The following is a 12,550-nucleotide window of genomic DNA, read 5'->3' on the forward strand; positions in this document are numbered from 1 at the left end:
TATTTGTTTTAACAATAGTCACAACTTCAGAATCACAAGGGCATATTTGCACGTCAGCAAAAAACAACAACAAAAAACACAAACTCTGCAGTACTGATATCCTGCAAGGCAGAGCTAACCACACGCAAGTCTCCACAACAGCACCTCCACACCTGTGTACAGTAAGAGCCGATGGTTCAGGCTATCTCAGTGTGGGAAGTTGTGTGCAGACACACTTGTTGCAAGCACGTCTGTGTGCTCTACTCCGTCGTTGTGGTTGTGAACGTTTGCATATGCGTGTATCGTTAGGACTGCACTCGCATGTCTGTGTTGTCGATCGAATGCCGTCTTTTACAGGGAGAGTGAGTGTGTAAGACAGAGAGACGTCTCTGTAACTATCTTTGCTTAACTTTCTGTGGTTATACTTTTAGTGCAGTAATTACACTTAATTTAGTATTTCACAGTGTCCCACCCTGAAGTTCGACTCCATTTCCCAAAAGGGTAAAAATGATGACAGAAGTAAGCGCGTCGAGGGTCCTGTAGGATGCGGTCTGGGTTTGGTAAAGTATACAGTGTGCCTCTGTTTCTCTGTGTGTGACTTACTGAGGTCTAGGACGTCATCCGTCTTGATCAGGTCTTCTGGTCTGGTCAGAGGCAGCTGCATCTCAGGTTCCCCCTGAAGCTGGAGCGATAAGGACCGCAACATGAAGAACACACGGATCGCCTGTGCAGAGAGAGGAGCGGCCCCACATGAACACACAAACTACAACGGCTTACGTTTTATCTTTCATCTGATCTTTGGAGTGCCGCCATGCTGCTGTCATCGGTTTGCAGCATGGTTGCAAAACACAAAACCAAAGGAATGCAAAGTGAGTTACACCTGCTACAGTGCAAACAATAACACCCGACTTTTCAGGAGTCTAACAACGTGTTGCATTAGAGAGTCATGGCTTTTGACGGTCAGGGTTACGTACAGTGTGGACTGCGCTCCGGTGAATGAGTGGACGTACCCTGCGTGTCTTCTCCACGTCTCCACAGGGCAGCCTCTTGACAAAGTCGATGCCAGTCAGAGGGGTACCCGTGGGTGGCAGCAGCACGGAGGCATCCATCATTAGATACTCCACATTCAGAGGTTTACTCTGCAACATACACACGTGCACGAGTACAGACAAGCTCCAAGCAACACCAGGAGCACATTTGAATCGTGTCACAAAACACATCGAACTGACCGTCATGCTCCTGTACTCATCTTCAAACATGTCCAGAAAGATCTCCTCGCCCTGTGATGACATGATTCAAATGTGTGGTGAAAGAGAGTTGCAGCAGTGAAAGCATCAGATGCATTCAAACAATAAGAACCGTGTGTGCAGAGCAGAAATAAGCAAATGCATCTTCTGCGTCTGAATTATAAACGCATCTTACTCATCATGCATGCATACCCACTGATTTACGCATGTTCTTGTTTTGGCATCATCCTGGAACACCGACAACGGTAAAACCCATTTACACATCGTTATATGTTGGTGCATGTAGAGATACAGATACAAAACATGGAGCTAAGAGCAGAGTATGTGTATATCACAGGAGGCATCACTATTAAAAACCTGCTTTGTGCTTAAATTCTTAATTTTAACGATTTAAAATCAGGCCTCATTCTGGTCTGGAATTGTCTCATTAATCATGATGCCAGTAAAAAGAAGAATGTTAATGCGCACATGTATAAATTACCTGTGGATTAAAACTCTGATGATACTAAACAAGCTACGGCTCTGTCCTGAAAACATTCCCCAAAAGAATCCCTGTATCGTGTTTTCCTTCACTTCCTCATAGGATATGACTCATATCATGTCAATATCATGCACTCAGCTGACTCATCTGTGCTACAGTGAATGGAAGAATCGACTCTCACGATTCTTTCTGATAATATAGTTTTCTGCACCAGTTGAGAATCAATAGCTAACCGAGAGGAACAATCATTTATGATTTTACCGATCAGGAAGCTTCTTTTGCTGATATTCAGAGTGTTTCCCTGAATGTTGAAACAGAGCGCTCTGCTCCACTTGGTTGAATTATGTAAAAGTCAGCAAAACTCAACTCCTGTGACTGATTCCAAAACTGATATCCAAAGACACTCAGAGGGAAACAGAAAGCACTGAAAGCACTTTGCCTACGAGTATACATCTCAAGCTGTATAATATAAAGGAAACACTTTCACTTTTACCTATTACACCTTCAGGGAAATGGTCTTGGTTCTAATAAGTAGAGCACACACAGACAATGGCGACAGGACGGGTAGATGATTCAGCTATTAGTGAGACACGTATCTCTGGAACAACTGGTTGGAACACCAGAGCGTTTCTTTATTATTCTCCCTAAATGATTGTTTCCCCGTCTGCCTGCCTGTCTCAGCAGAGATCTCTGTCTGGGCAGCCAGAACAGCAAAGGTTTTTCATGCTATGACTTGTCAGCTGAAGTCCTATTGTGCAGTCAGAAGAATGCAAACATATGTGACATTAATATCATTTGTTGGCCGGCGTCAGTCTGCTTGTCTGAGTGTTTCCAGCAGTCTGTTGCTGCTCAGTCTGTCCTTCCTTCTTGTGTGCATATAGAGTATATATATATATATATATATATATATATATGTGTGTGGGTAGATGGGAGAGAAGCACTCATGTTTATGTAGGTAAGTGTGTGTGTGTGTGTGTGTGTGTGTTACTGTTCACTCTCACCTTGTAGAATCTCCGCAGTAAATGCAGACTTTCTTCTCTAGCACCCTGCAAACACAAACAATAATATTAGCAAATACAGTCTGAACCATCTTTTCATGTGACACAGAAGCAACACATCGACAAATTGCGTTGATTATAAAAATGCAAAAATCAAGCCACTCCTCCTAAAAGGATGGTTTAAATTCAGGTATTGTGTGTACCTGTATGTATGTGACGATTGAAATAAAGCTCAAGTTTGCTCACTACTTCTTCAAGACATATTTTGCCGCTCTTTATACTACTACTAGTACTATTAATATTACTGCTACTACATCTTCCTTCTGGGTTGCCAACTATTGCTCAATAAACAATGAATAAGAGAGGAATAAAATACATTGGAATGCTCCAGTACTGCATTCAAAACAAATAAACAGAACAACAATCTGAGTTTGTTAAGTACTACTTAACATCATCACTAATTACTGTGAATCTTCTGTCCACTCTGTTCCTGAGAAAGAGTCACACCTGTCAATTAAACCCACACTCACACAGTGAGTCACACACACACACTTAACAGGAATGTGTTCTGTAAGGCCACTTCCTTTAACAGCAATGCATGCCTCCCTGGTTATTCTATTGCCATCAAGTGTCAGAGAGCTGGAGGAAGGACGGACAGTCTTCCTCCTGCAGCGATGGTAGAATGAAAGTGCTTTTACATCCAGTAATCCTCCAACAATGTGACGCCAACAACAATTAACACTAAATCAACTAAATCTGGAAATGTGGACAGTTTCCCTGTCAGAGATTAGCAATATGACTAGTCAGCTATTTCCCAGCAGCAGGGCAGAAAGGTAATCAGCAGGTTAAGGGTCAACGGAAAATAATAGCAACAGAATTATTATTTCACGGTCGGTAAGGTCAGTTTTTTTATCATTGTGTCACTATTGGAGTGCACACAGAAGAGAGCCAGAAGCCAGTTAAGCAAAATAAACTTAGACTAAAAATAATGATCCTAATTCCTGGAAAACCCCTCAACCATTGCAGCCAAAGAAGCAGCTTCGTCAACATTAAGCTGTGTCAAAAGTGGGACGTTCTTCAAGCAGAAACCCCTTGTGATGCGACTGATATCAGGAGGTGAAACATGGTCAGGTTTCAATTCACTTTTACACTCAGTCAGATTAGACGTGGTTTCTTTTCAAAAATTTAAATTCAGACAAAAAGCATCACAAAAGCAGTCGTGCAACTACTTCCTGTAGCCTCTTTTGAAATGACTGCAGAGAAAGAGGGTGTGGAGGACTACCCTGAAGTGAGTGAAGAGGAAACAATAAAATTCCCAGAAGAATGAGAAAGAAAAACAGAGTGCTGTGCAAGCCAGGGCGGGTAACAAGAGAAGAGAGGGAGAGAGGAAGAGGAGTCAGAGGGAGTCAATGAGGAGGAGAAGACGGCTAATGAGCCGAGATGTGAGGTTTGGAGAGGTGGTCCGGCTCGTCCCTGCTGAAACATTTCTTAAGTCATAACCACAAAACCCTGCAGCTACGGGTTCTCAGAATGTGATACAGTCACTGCTATGAATGGAACAAGATCCAACTTCCCACCTGCTTGCACTGATAGGTTTACGTCGGAGTGTAGCGTGTGCATGTTAGTGTGTGCTGTACCTCCAGGCAGGCCAGGTGTACATCTTTGATTATACAGTGGGTTCCAGACAGCACAGACTGCTTTAACAAGAGGCAGCTCAGCTCCAGGGTAGCGAGACGCACTTTACCATCTACACACACACACGAGAAATATATGAAGAAGTAATGAGGACATTTTTCTCCATATTAGCTCAACAAAGCCAAAGTTTGCATGGAACAGTGTGTGCGACGTTAATATCTAATATGTAGTTAATAAAATAAAATGAACGTGTGGTTTTTGAGTTACACGTCTAACATCTTCTACAACATTTCCATTCACTGGTGTGTGTGTGTGTGTGTGTGTGTGTGTGTGTCTGTGTCTGTGTGTGTGTCTGTGTGTGTCTGTGTGTCTTACCTGGCTGTGCTGCATGACTCATTACTCTGATCAGTCTCTCTACCAGCACCAGGCTGTAGGAACTCTTCTCCTGGTCAGGAACTGGTAACTGCAGACGCTCCAGAAGATCTCGGTTTATACCTACAGACAGACAGACGGTCAGGTCAGGAAGAATGCAGATTTGGTGGCATAAACATGAATACTGAGATGTTACAGGTTTGTTAATAGACGATGATAGGACACTGCCTCGTCTTCAGTCCTGGGTCTACTTAAAAATAATCTAAGGTTCTCAAATTACAGTCTATTTCAAACTTGCGTAACTCCCCAAAAAAGTAGCCATAGTGACTCTGTGGGTGATGCTAACTTTGAACACTCCTGCTCCAACCAGTCATGTTGAAGTTTACATCCATGTTTGTCCAAAGTGTCATCACTTCATCATTTTATCCTATTAGACGTGTGTGACATTGTCTTAATTAAATCAAAATCCAATCAGTTCATCGTAGAGTCCAAGAAGGTACGGACAGACCCACGGACAGCTCAAACATATAATGCCTGTTGCACGGCAACTGAGTGTGTATTGAAACAAATCTGATCAAATGCAAAGTAGGAAATGAACAGTTTTGTGTCAAAGACGCCTCAGGAATGAACCAGATGTATTCAGTTCTGTTGAGTCAGTCCTGCTTATAGAAATGTAAGCAGTAATGTGCAGACATTTTCAAACGCGACAACAAAAACATTCTAAATGAGACCTTTTATTGCCTGTTGCCTGTTTCTTAATGCAGTGCCTGACAGGAAGTAAGCAATGAAAGATTCTATACGGACCTCCAATATGGATGCCAGTTAAGTTCATATACCAGGTACCTAGAATGAGTCACGAAAACCAACCCAATGAAATGAAAAGAGAGGCCAACCTTTGCTGTGTGAGACAGCATAGAGCAGGCAGAGGACAAACAGGGCGTGGTAGTCATCGGTGGTGCAGTCGAGGGCGCTGTACACCATGTCTAAGAACGGCCTGCAGAAAGACAAGACTTCAGTCCACAAACACCTTATTTTCCTTTTTAATCATTCTTTCCACGTCTAGTTCAGTTATGCGTGTGTACCTGCTCCTCCGAGTGTGTGTACCTGCTCCTCTGAGTGTGTGTGTGCACCTGCTCCTCCGAGTGTGTGTGTGTACCTGCTCCTCTGATTGTGTGTGTGTGTACCTGCTCCTCCGAGTGTGTGTGTACCTGCTCCTCCGAGTGTGTGTGTGTGTGTATACACCTGCTCCTCTGAGTGTGTGTGTGTGTACCTGCTCCTCCGAGTGTGTGTGTGTGTGTACCTGCTCCTCTGAGTGTGTGTACCTGCTCCTCTGAGTGTGTGTGTGTACCTGCTCCTCTGAGTGTGTGTGTGTGTGTGTGTACCTGCTCCTCTGAGTGCGTGTGTGTGTGTACCTGCTCCTGAGTGCGTGTGTGTGTGTGTACCTGCTCCTCCGAGTGTGTGTGTGTGTGTGTGTACCTGCTCCTCAGAGTGTGTGTGTGTGTGTGTGTACCTGCTCCTCTGAGTGTGTGTGTGTGTGTGTGTGTACCTGCTCCTCAGAGTGTGTGTGTGTGTGTGTACCTGCTCCTCAGAGTGTGTGTGTGTGTGTGTGTACCTGCTCCTCTGAGTGTGTGTACCTGCGTGTGTGTGTGTGTGTGTGTACCTGCTCCTCTGAGTGTGTGTGTGTGTGTGTGTACCTGCTCCTCTGAGTGTGTGTGCGGGTGGCTGCAGCGGTCTTCTCCTCATCAGTGGTGTTCTGCTCCGTCAGCTCCGACACTTTACACTTCTCCATCACCACCATCTCGATCTCTGTGTGAACACACACACACGCACACGCTGTACCTACTTACATGTGTATATACATAAATGTGAAAAAATATATATATGTATTTTTGAACATTCACATCACACAAAAATGAGCTCCTGTCACCAGTGAATATGAATGTAAAGTCTGATGCGCTTCCTTCTTTAGTTAAAAAATCTTAAACGTGTAAAGACAGCAAAGACGAGCCAATCAGTGTCTGCTACTATTGATTAGGAACAAAATACTGATTTTTCAATGCATAAAATGTACTATGTGATGCATTCAAATGCAAGAATATTTCAATCAATGCTTTTTAGCACCTAAGGAACTATCCTTCAAAAGGTTTATTATTTTATCTCTTTTATTAGCAATCGGTTAAATAGGGTGGGCGTCATCTTTCCACCACGAATGATACATGTGTCATTTAGAAACTATCTGTTCCTCTGCAGCCCACGATGTCATGAGCGTTGAAACGCAGGCTGTCAAACACAATACTGTGCATTTGAGCCTTCAGAAGTCATTAAGATTGTGCAGCGCTGCACAAAGACTCTGCAAACAGAGTCTGTTGAGTCACAGTAAAGAAGGAATCATGTCAGATGAGCTAAACGGTGACATTTTAAAATAACAAACGTACTCTGATACTAACGCACACACACATGCACACAGAGCAGGAGTGAGAGACAGGCGGAGAGGTGAGGAGCACAGGATGGATGGTGTGTCACCATGGCGATGGACAGTCGGCTGTGGTCAGTGGGGAAGCAGCCTAAAGAGGGGGGGCCTCATCTCAAAACTATCCAAAGAGGAATTTTTGGTTATATGGACTTTCTGCAGTTTGTCTTCTGCAATTTTTTTCCTTCATTCTTTGACATTTGTTGTTTTTAACACTTCTTGTTTCAGGATTTAAGCATTTAGAAATATCTTACTGCTGAACATGTGAATTTGACAAGCAACAGTAAATGCATGAAGATGAGAGTAACAGTAAAGCGCACACTAAATTAAGAAAAAATAAAAAAGCAAAACAGTTACAGTCAAAGAAAAATGTTGTTATTCAGTCTTTTAAGGAGTTAAGTTTCTCTCTTCTCTGTTTTGAGACGAGGGCTGCTGCTGTGGTGGCTGATGGGTAACCAAGGTGCATCATGGGAGACTACGTCTGATTGATGGCAGTAAAGAAAAACTGAGAAACACAGCCCTGTACTGCTGTGTCCAGTGAGACACACACTCACCTTCCGCCGTCTCCCCACTCGCTCTGCTTCCCTTAGAACTCCCACCTCCTCCCTCTGTACCTTTTCCCTTCTCCCTTTCTCCGCCTCTGCCGTCATCGTCCCAGCCCTCCTCTACTCCTCCTCCTCCCCCAGGCCTTTCGTCATCCTCCTCCTCCCCTAAATTCTTGTAGTTTGGCCTCTTCTGAGTTCTCTTGCGGCCGCGATGGCGGGACAGCTCCAGGGAGCGCTCCAGAGACTCCGAGGGCTTGGTGAAGCGACGCACACCTCCTGCACTGGCCTGAGGTTTAGAGAAGGAAAGAGAGGCAAAGGTGTGAGAGGGGAGGAACTCACATGTCTGGAAGTGACACTCACACGGTATTATTCTATCAACTCTACATTTTGTCTGAATCCATTCTTGTGATTATGAAAGTCCACGAGGTCCTTTCAAAGATGTTTTTAGTTCAAATAAAGCAGTGGCCGTTCTGTGACTTTGCTTTGTGGTTTTTAACATATATATGGTGGCGTCACAGTGGCAACAGCACCAAACCTCTCAGCATGTGCCGAATACAAAACAGAAAATGGTGCAAAACAAGTGAGATAAAGAAAACAGGTGTATTTTGAAAGTTCATGATATTCTGGAGTAGACGCACAGGATACCTAGAAAAAAACATCTGTCCTGTTTCCAGGCAGCAACGTCTGCCACCTTTTACTGGCAGAAGGGCAACAAAAAAAAATATAGACACATTAACACAAAAAGACACTTTAATAACGGATGTGCCGAAATCTTATCGCACATGCTCACAGTCACCAAGCCTTACAGTAAATCCATCGAGCACTATCCTGCTGATCAAAGTATGTTAACACACAAAAGCCTCTTCCTCCCTGATACACTTCATCAGAGAAAATGAACTTTTGACACACACACACACGCACACGCACACACACACACACACACACGTCGGTGAGGCCATACTGGAAGTAGAAGTAACCCACTTCTCAAATATAGCCCTGAAATGTACAGCAAAATGCAGTTCATGCACACAGGAAACAGCTGGTGAAGATAAGATATGTCAGCACTGACCTGCAGTAAAAAGGAAGAACCACATGTTTATGGACCACATAAAAACCACAGGTCAGCATGGTTATCACTGTGTGTGAGGCCAGAGGAGAGATGCATTTAATCGATTGGCTAAAGACAAGGCGGCTACAGCAGACCATGCGGGACTAGGACTGAGAGTGGCATCAAGATATACGCATCATCAGGACGAGTTCACTAATAATTCAGGCAAACCTGAAAAGTGCACTAACACCATGAACAAAAATGTGCCTGAATATAGTGACGTCTAATAAAATCATGACTCAGGTGTGATGTTGGTCTTCAAATCTTGAAGGTTCCGTGGGCCTCGTCATGGGTAAAAGCAAAGAGCTCTATCAAGACCTTCGCAACCGTATTATTGCAAAACATACTGATGGCATTGGTTACAGAAGGATTTCTAAACTTCTGAATGTTCCAGAGAACACTGTTCAGAAAGTGGAAAGAACATCGTTTCACCATAAACCGGCCACGACCAGGTGCTCCTCGCAAGATTTGTGACAGAGGAGTGAAAAGGATTATCAGAAGAGTCGTCCAAGAGCCAAGGACCACTTTTGGAGAGCTTCAGACAGACCTGGAATTAGCAGGTACAATAGTTTCAAAGAAAGCAGTAAGTAATGCACTCAACCGCCAAGACTCCATTGCTGAAGAAAAAGCATGTTGAAGCTCGTTTAAAAGTTAGCTGCACAACATTTAGACAAGCCTGTGAAATACTGGGAGAATATCTGGTGAAAAGTTCCTGTCAATAGCACCGTCAGAAATATATTTACTGAGAGAAATGGTGACGTGTTCAATACTTATTTTACCCGCTGTATATGCATACCCATGTACGGTAATACTATATTCACTCTTGTTTAGTAGTTTCATTTGCAGAAAAACGATTTGCCTTTGTTGAAGAAGATAAAGAGGAAGAGGATCAGGTATCTCACGCTGAAACTAGGTGGCCCTATTTCACTTCAGCTCATACGCCAACACAAACCACCGAACACACGTCAAGCCATAGGAACATACACACACACACACACACACACACACATGTACACACAAGCCCATCCTTCTTACATGCCCAAACAGCTGCAGTTTCTCAGAATACACATTTACTGGAAGGAGCAGTGAGCCACATAAATAAATAACTAGTTATAATTTATGTTTTCTATTCTCTGACTAAACCGGTTCATTGCTAGATGATCGGGAATGCTTAAGTATTTATTTATATTCCCTCTCTTATCTCCCTCTTTGGCCTTTTTCCATATTCTCATGACAGGAGAAGGTGGTTTTGTAAGCAATAAACACAACTGTGGTCGTTAAAGGCTAAAATGTGTTGTGTTTCAGATCAAGTCCAACCTATTTTTAAAACTATTACCCTGAAGCATAAATCTAAAAGCCTTAGTAACTCATTTACACAGAACAATTAGACACGTCTCTATAATCCTTCCTAAAGCCAGCCAACAAAAACATTGATATCTGTATCACTGGGGGAGTGTGAGCACTTAGCATTGTTCTGTAGTCGCTGCTAAAAACACTGTGTGTGTGTGTGCGCTGTCAGACATAACCCACAGACTAGCTTCAGAGAGTGTGTGTGTTGCACCTGTTAGCTGACTATGTTCTGGTAAACCGCTCACACTCTGAGCCTATGCTGAGAAATTGATGGAGGTCACCAAGCATGTAAGGCAAACTTAAACACAAACACACCTAGCAGCACAACAAAATAGAGCACCATTTGCAGGGCAAAGATATGCACACAACTTAAACAGCTGCATGTGTTTTTGAAAGAGAAAAAAGACAAACTCCACACACACAGATCTAACTGGTGCACTTGCAAGAAAACGTGTGTACAATATGTGTACAATAGAGAGAGAGAAAAAAAGATACTTCCAGGAAAGAGATTTGGGTTAGGTGAACCAGCTCTGTCAGTGTTCCATCATGTGACCTAATTTCCTGCCACATCACAGACAAACAGGAAGAACCATTTGACCACCTGCACAGAAACAGAGCCCATGCTTCATGCGTCTGTTTCATCTACAATAAATCAAACAATAACACACCAAGAGTTCCATCTGATGTGGCTGAAACAATTCATATCCACAACCAGACATGCATGTAATTAAAGAAAACAAACAAAAAAAAAAAAGGGCCGGTACTTCTGTACATTATGTCTTCGGCATTATCGGAAATAATCAAAGAGACTTTCGTGCTTCATTCAACCCCAGAATGGAGAAAGAGATTGATTTCAGTTCTAATTCTGTGGTGCCTTTGAGGAAGGCCGGCCATCAAAGCTCCTGCTGCAAGTTGATCAATGAATAAAGTGAAGACAGGAAGTAAAACAGACAATGAGCAGGATTACCTGTCTAAAAAACACATGACAGTAAAGCCATCTCAAGTCTGTTTCTCTGGTTTATTTCATTTGTTAGAATATCCTAAAATCCAGACCATGACAATGGCCTGGACAGTATATTTACTATGAACACGATACTTCTCTAATCTTTGGGAAACTGCTCGACTAACGTTTAAAAATGCAACATGTGGTGCTTTTAAAGTCCTCAGAATGCAGAGAAAAGCACAGCTGAATGAATAGCTGGCAGCTACTAGTTTGGGTCTGGCTGCCTCCTGTTGTGGTAGACCGACGTTTTTAAGACATCACGCCTCAACTCACATTCACTGAAAAGGTGGGCTGCTTCTTACAACAGCCGCAGGTCTAGTGCGCGTGCGCACACACACACACACACACACACACCACAAGAGTTCTCAGAAACGCTCACTAGCTCTGCACACCCACCTGACTTTACAAACAGATGGTCAAAAAACGAAGAAAAGCGAGGGGGGGGGTGAGAGAAGATAAACTGATAAACTGAATCACGGGAGAAGAAGAAACTGGGAGGTTGAGAGATTTAGAAAAAGAGAGGTAGAGAGGTGGGGAAGATAAGGGGCAGACGAGGGAGAGACAGAGAGAAGGAAACAAAGTGAGAAGGGAAATAACATTGAGATGAAAACACAAAGAGAAGGAAGGCCTAGGAGGGGGGAAAGATGAAAGGAGAGACTGCTTGAAAAATATAAAGAAGAAAAAGCTATGGCGATAATTAGCATATTTGCCTTGATGGCCTGCTCATGGAGAAAACCATGAGCCCGCGATCGCCACCTACACACACTTCTGGAACTCCAGTCTGTGTGTGTGTGTGTGTGTGTGTGTGTGTGTGTGTGTGTGTGTGTATCCATGCGGTTGCCTGCGTAGGTGTGCGTGTTCTTGTTTGTGCGCTGCACTCCGTTGTGTATGTGTATATGCTAGTGTGACCCTGTATCACAATGTACACTCTGCTGTGTGTGGGAGTATATTTCAATTAAGTGTTTTTATTGATGTTCTCTGAGTGCTGAGTGCTTGTGTATACAGCATGTTCAAGTGTGTGTGTGTGTGTGCATATTACCGTATTCTTGTGTGTGCTGTGTCTATCCGTCTGTGGGGTGAAGACAGACAGGTCTCCATTGAGAATAACTTCGGCCAGGGAGTTGACCATCGGCTGATAGTGGATGATCAGAAACACCTGGGAAACACGCAGACATACACAATTAAGAAGGTAATCCAAAACATCTTTAAAAACAAGAAACGGTCATTGAAAATGAAATGAAGTACATGTGAACAAAAAGTATGGTAAAGTAACCCTCAAGGACTTCATTGGACAGGTTTAGCGTACATGGAAAAGTAAAGCAAAGGCACAAAAACAACACAAATGTAGCTGAAACTCTTTTT

General features: G+C 43.3%; 1 protein-coding gene across 1 annotated transcript in view; it reads right to left on the reverse strand.

Annotated features, from left to right (window-relative positions):
• The window catches only part of clec16a (C-type lectin domain containing 16A), a 34,900-nt gene that overhangs the window by 12,244 nt on the left and 10,106 nt on the right, over nucleotides 1-12,550 (reverse strand). Inside the window, exons 9-18 of the mRNA XM_079281253.1 lie at nucleotides 12,228-12,344; nucleotides 7,737-8,013; nucleotides 6,407-6,518; nucleotides 5,606-5,706; nucleotides 4,716-4,835; nucleotides 4,343-4,452; nucleotides 2,709-2,753; nucleotides 1,209-1,259; nucleotides 990-1,118; nucleotides 583-703 (exon numbers count right to left, since the gene is read on the reverse strand). Coding sequence (XP_079137379.1) covers nucleotides 583-703; nucleotides 990-1,118; nucleotides 1,209-1,259; nucleotides 2,709-2,753; nucleotides 4,343-4,452; nucleotides 4,716-4,835; nucleotides 5,606-5,706; nucleotides 6,407-6,518; nucleotides 7,737-8,013; nucleotides 12,228-12,344 — 1,183 coding nt within the window. The remainder of the gene's footprint in view (nucleotides 1-582; nucleotides 704-989; nucleotides 1,119-1,208; nucleotides 1,260-2,708; nucleotides 2,754-4,342; nucleotides 4,453-4,715; nucleotides 4,836-5,605; nucleotides 5,707-6,406; nucleotides 6,519-7,736; nucleotides 8,014-12,227; nucleotides 12,345-12,550) is intronic.

This window comes from Melanostigma gelatinosum (genome assembly GCF_949748355.1).
Source record: "Melanostigma gelatinosum genome assembly, chromosome: 13".
Classification (NCBI taxonomy): Eukaryota; Metazoa; Chordata; class Actinopteri; order Perciformes; family Zoarcidae; genus Melanostigma; species Melanostigma gelatinosum.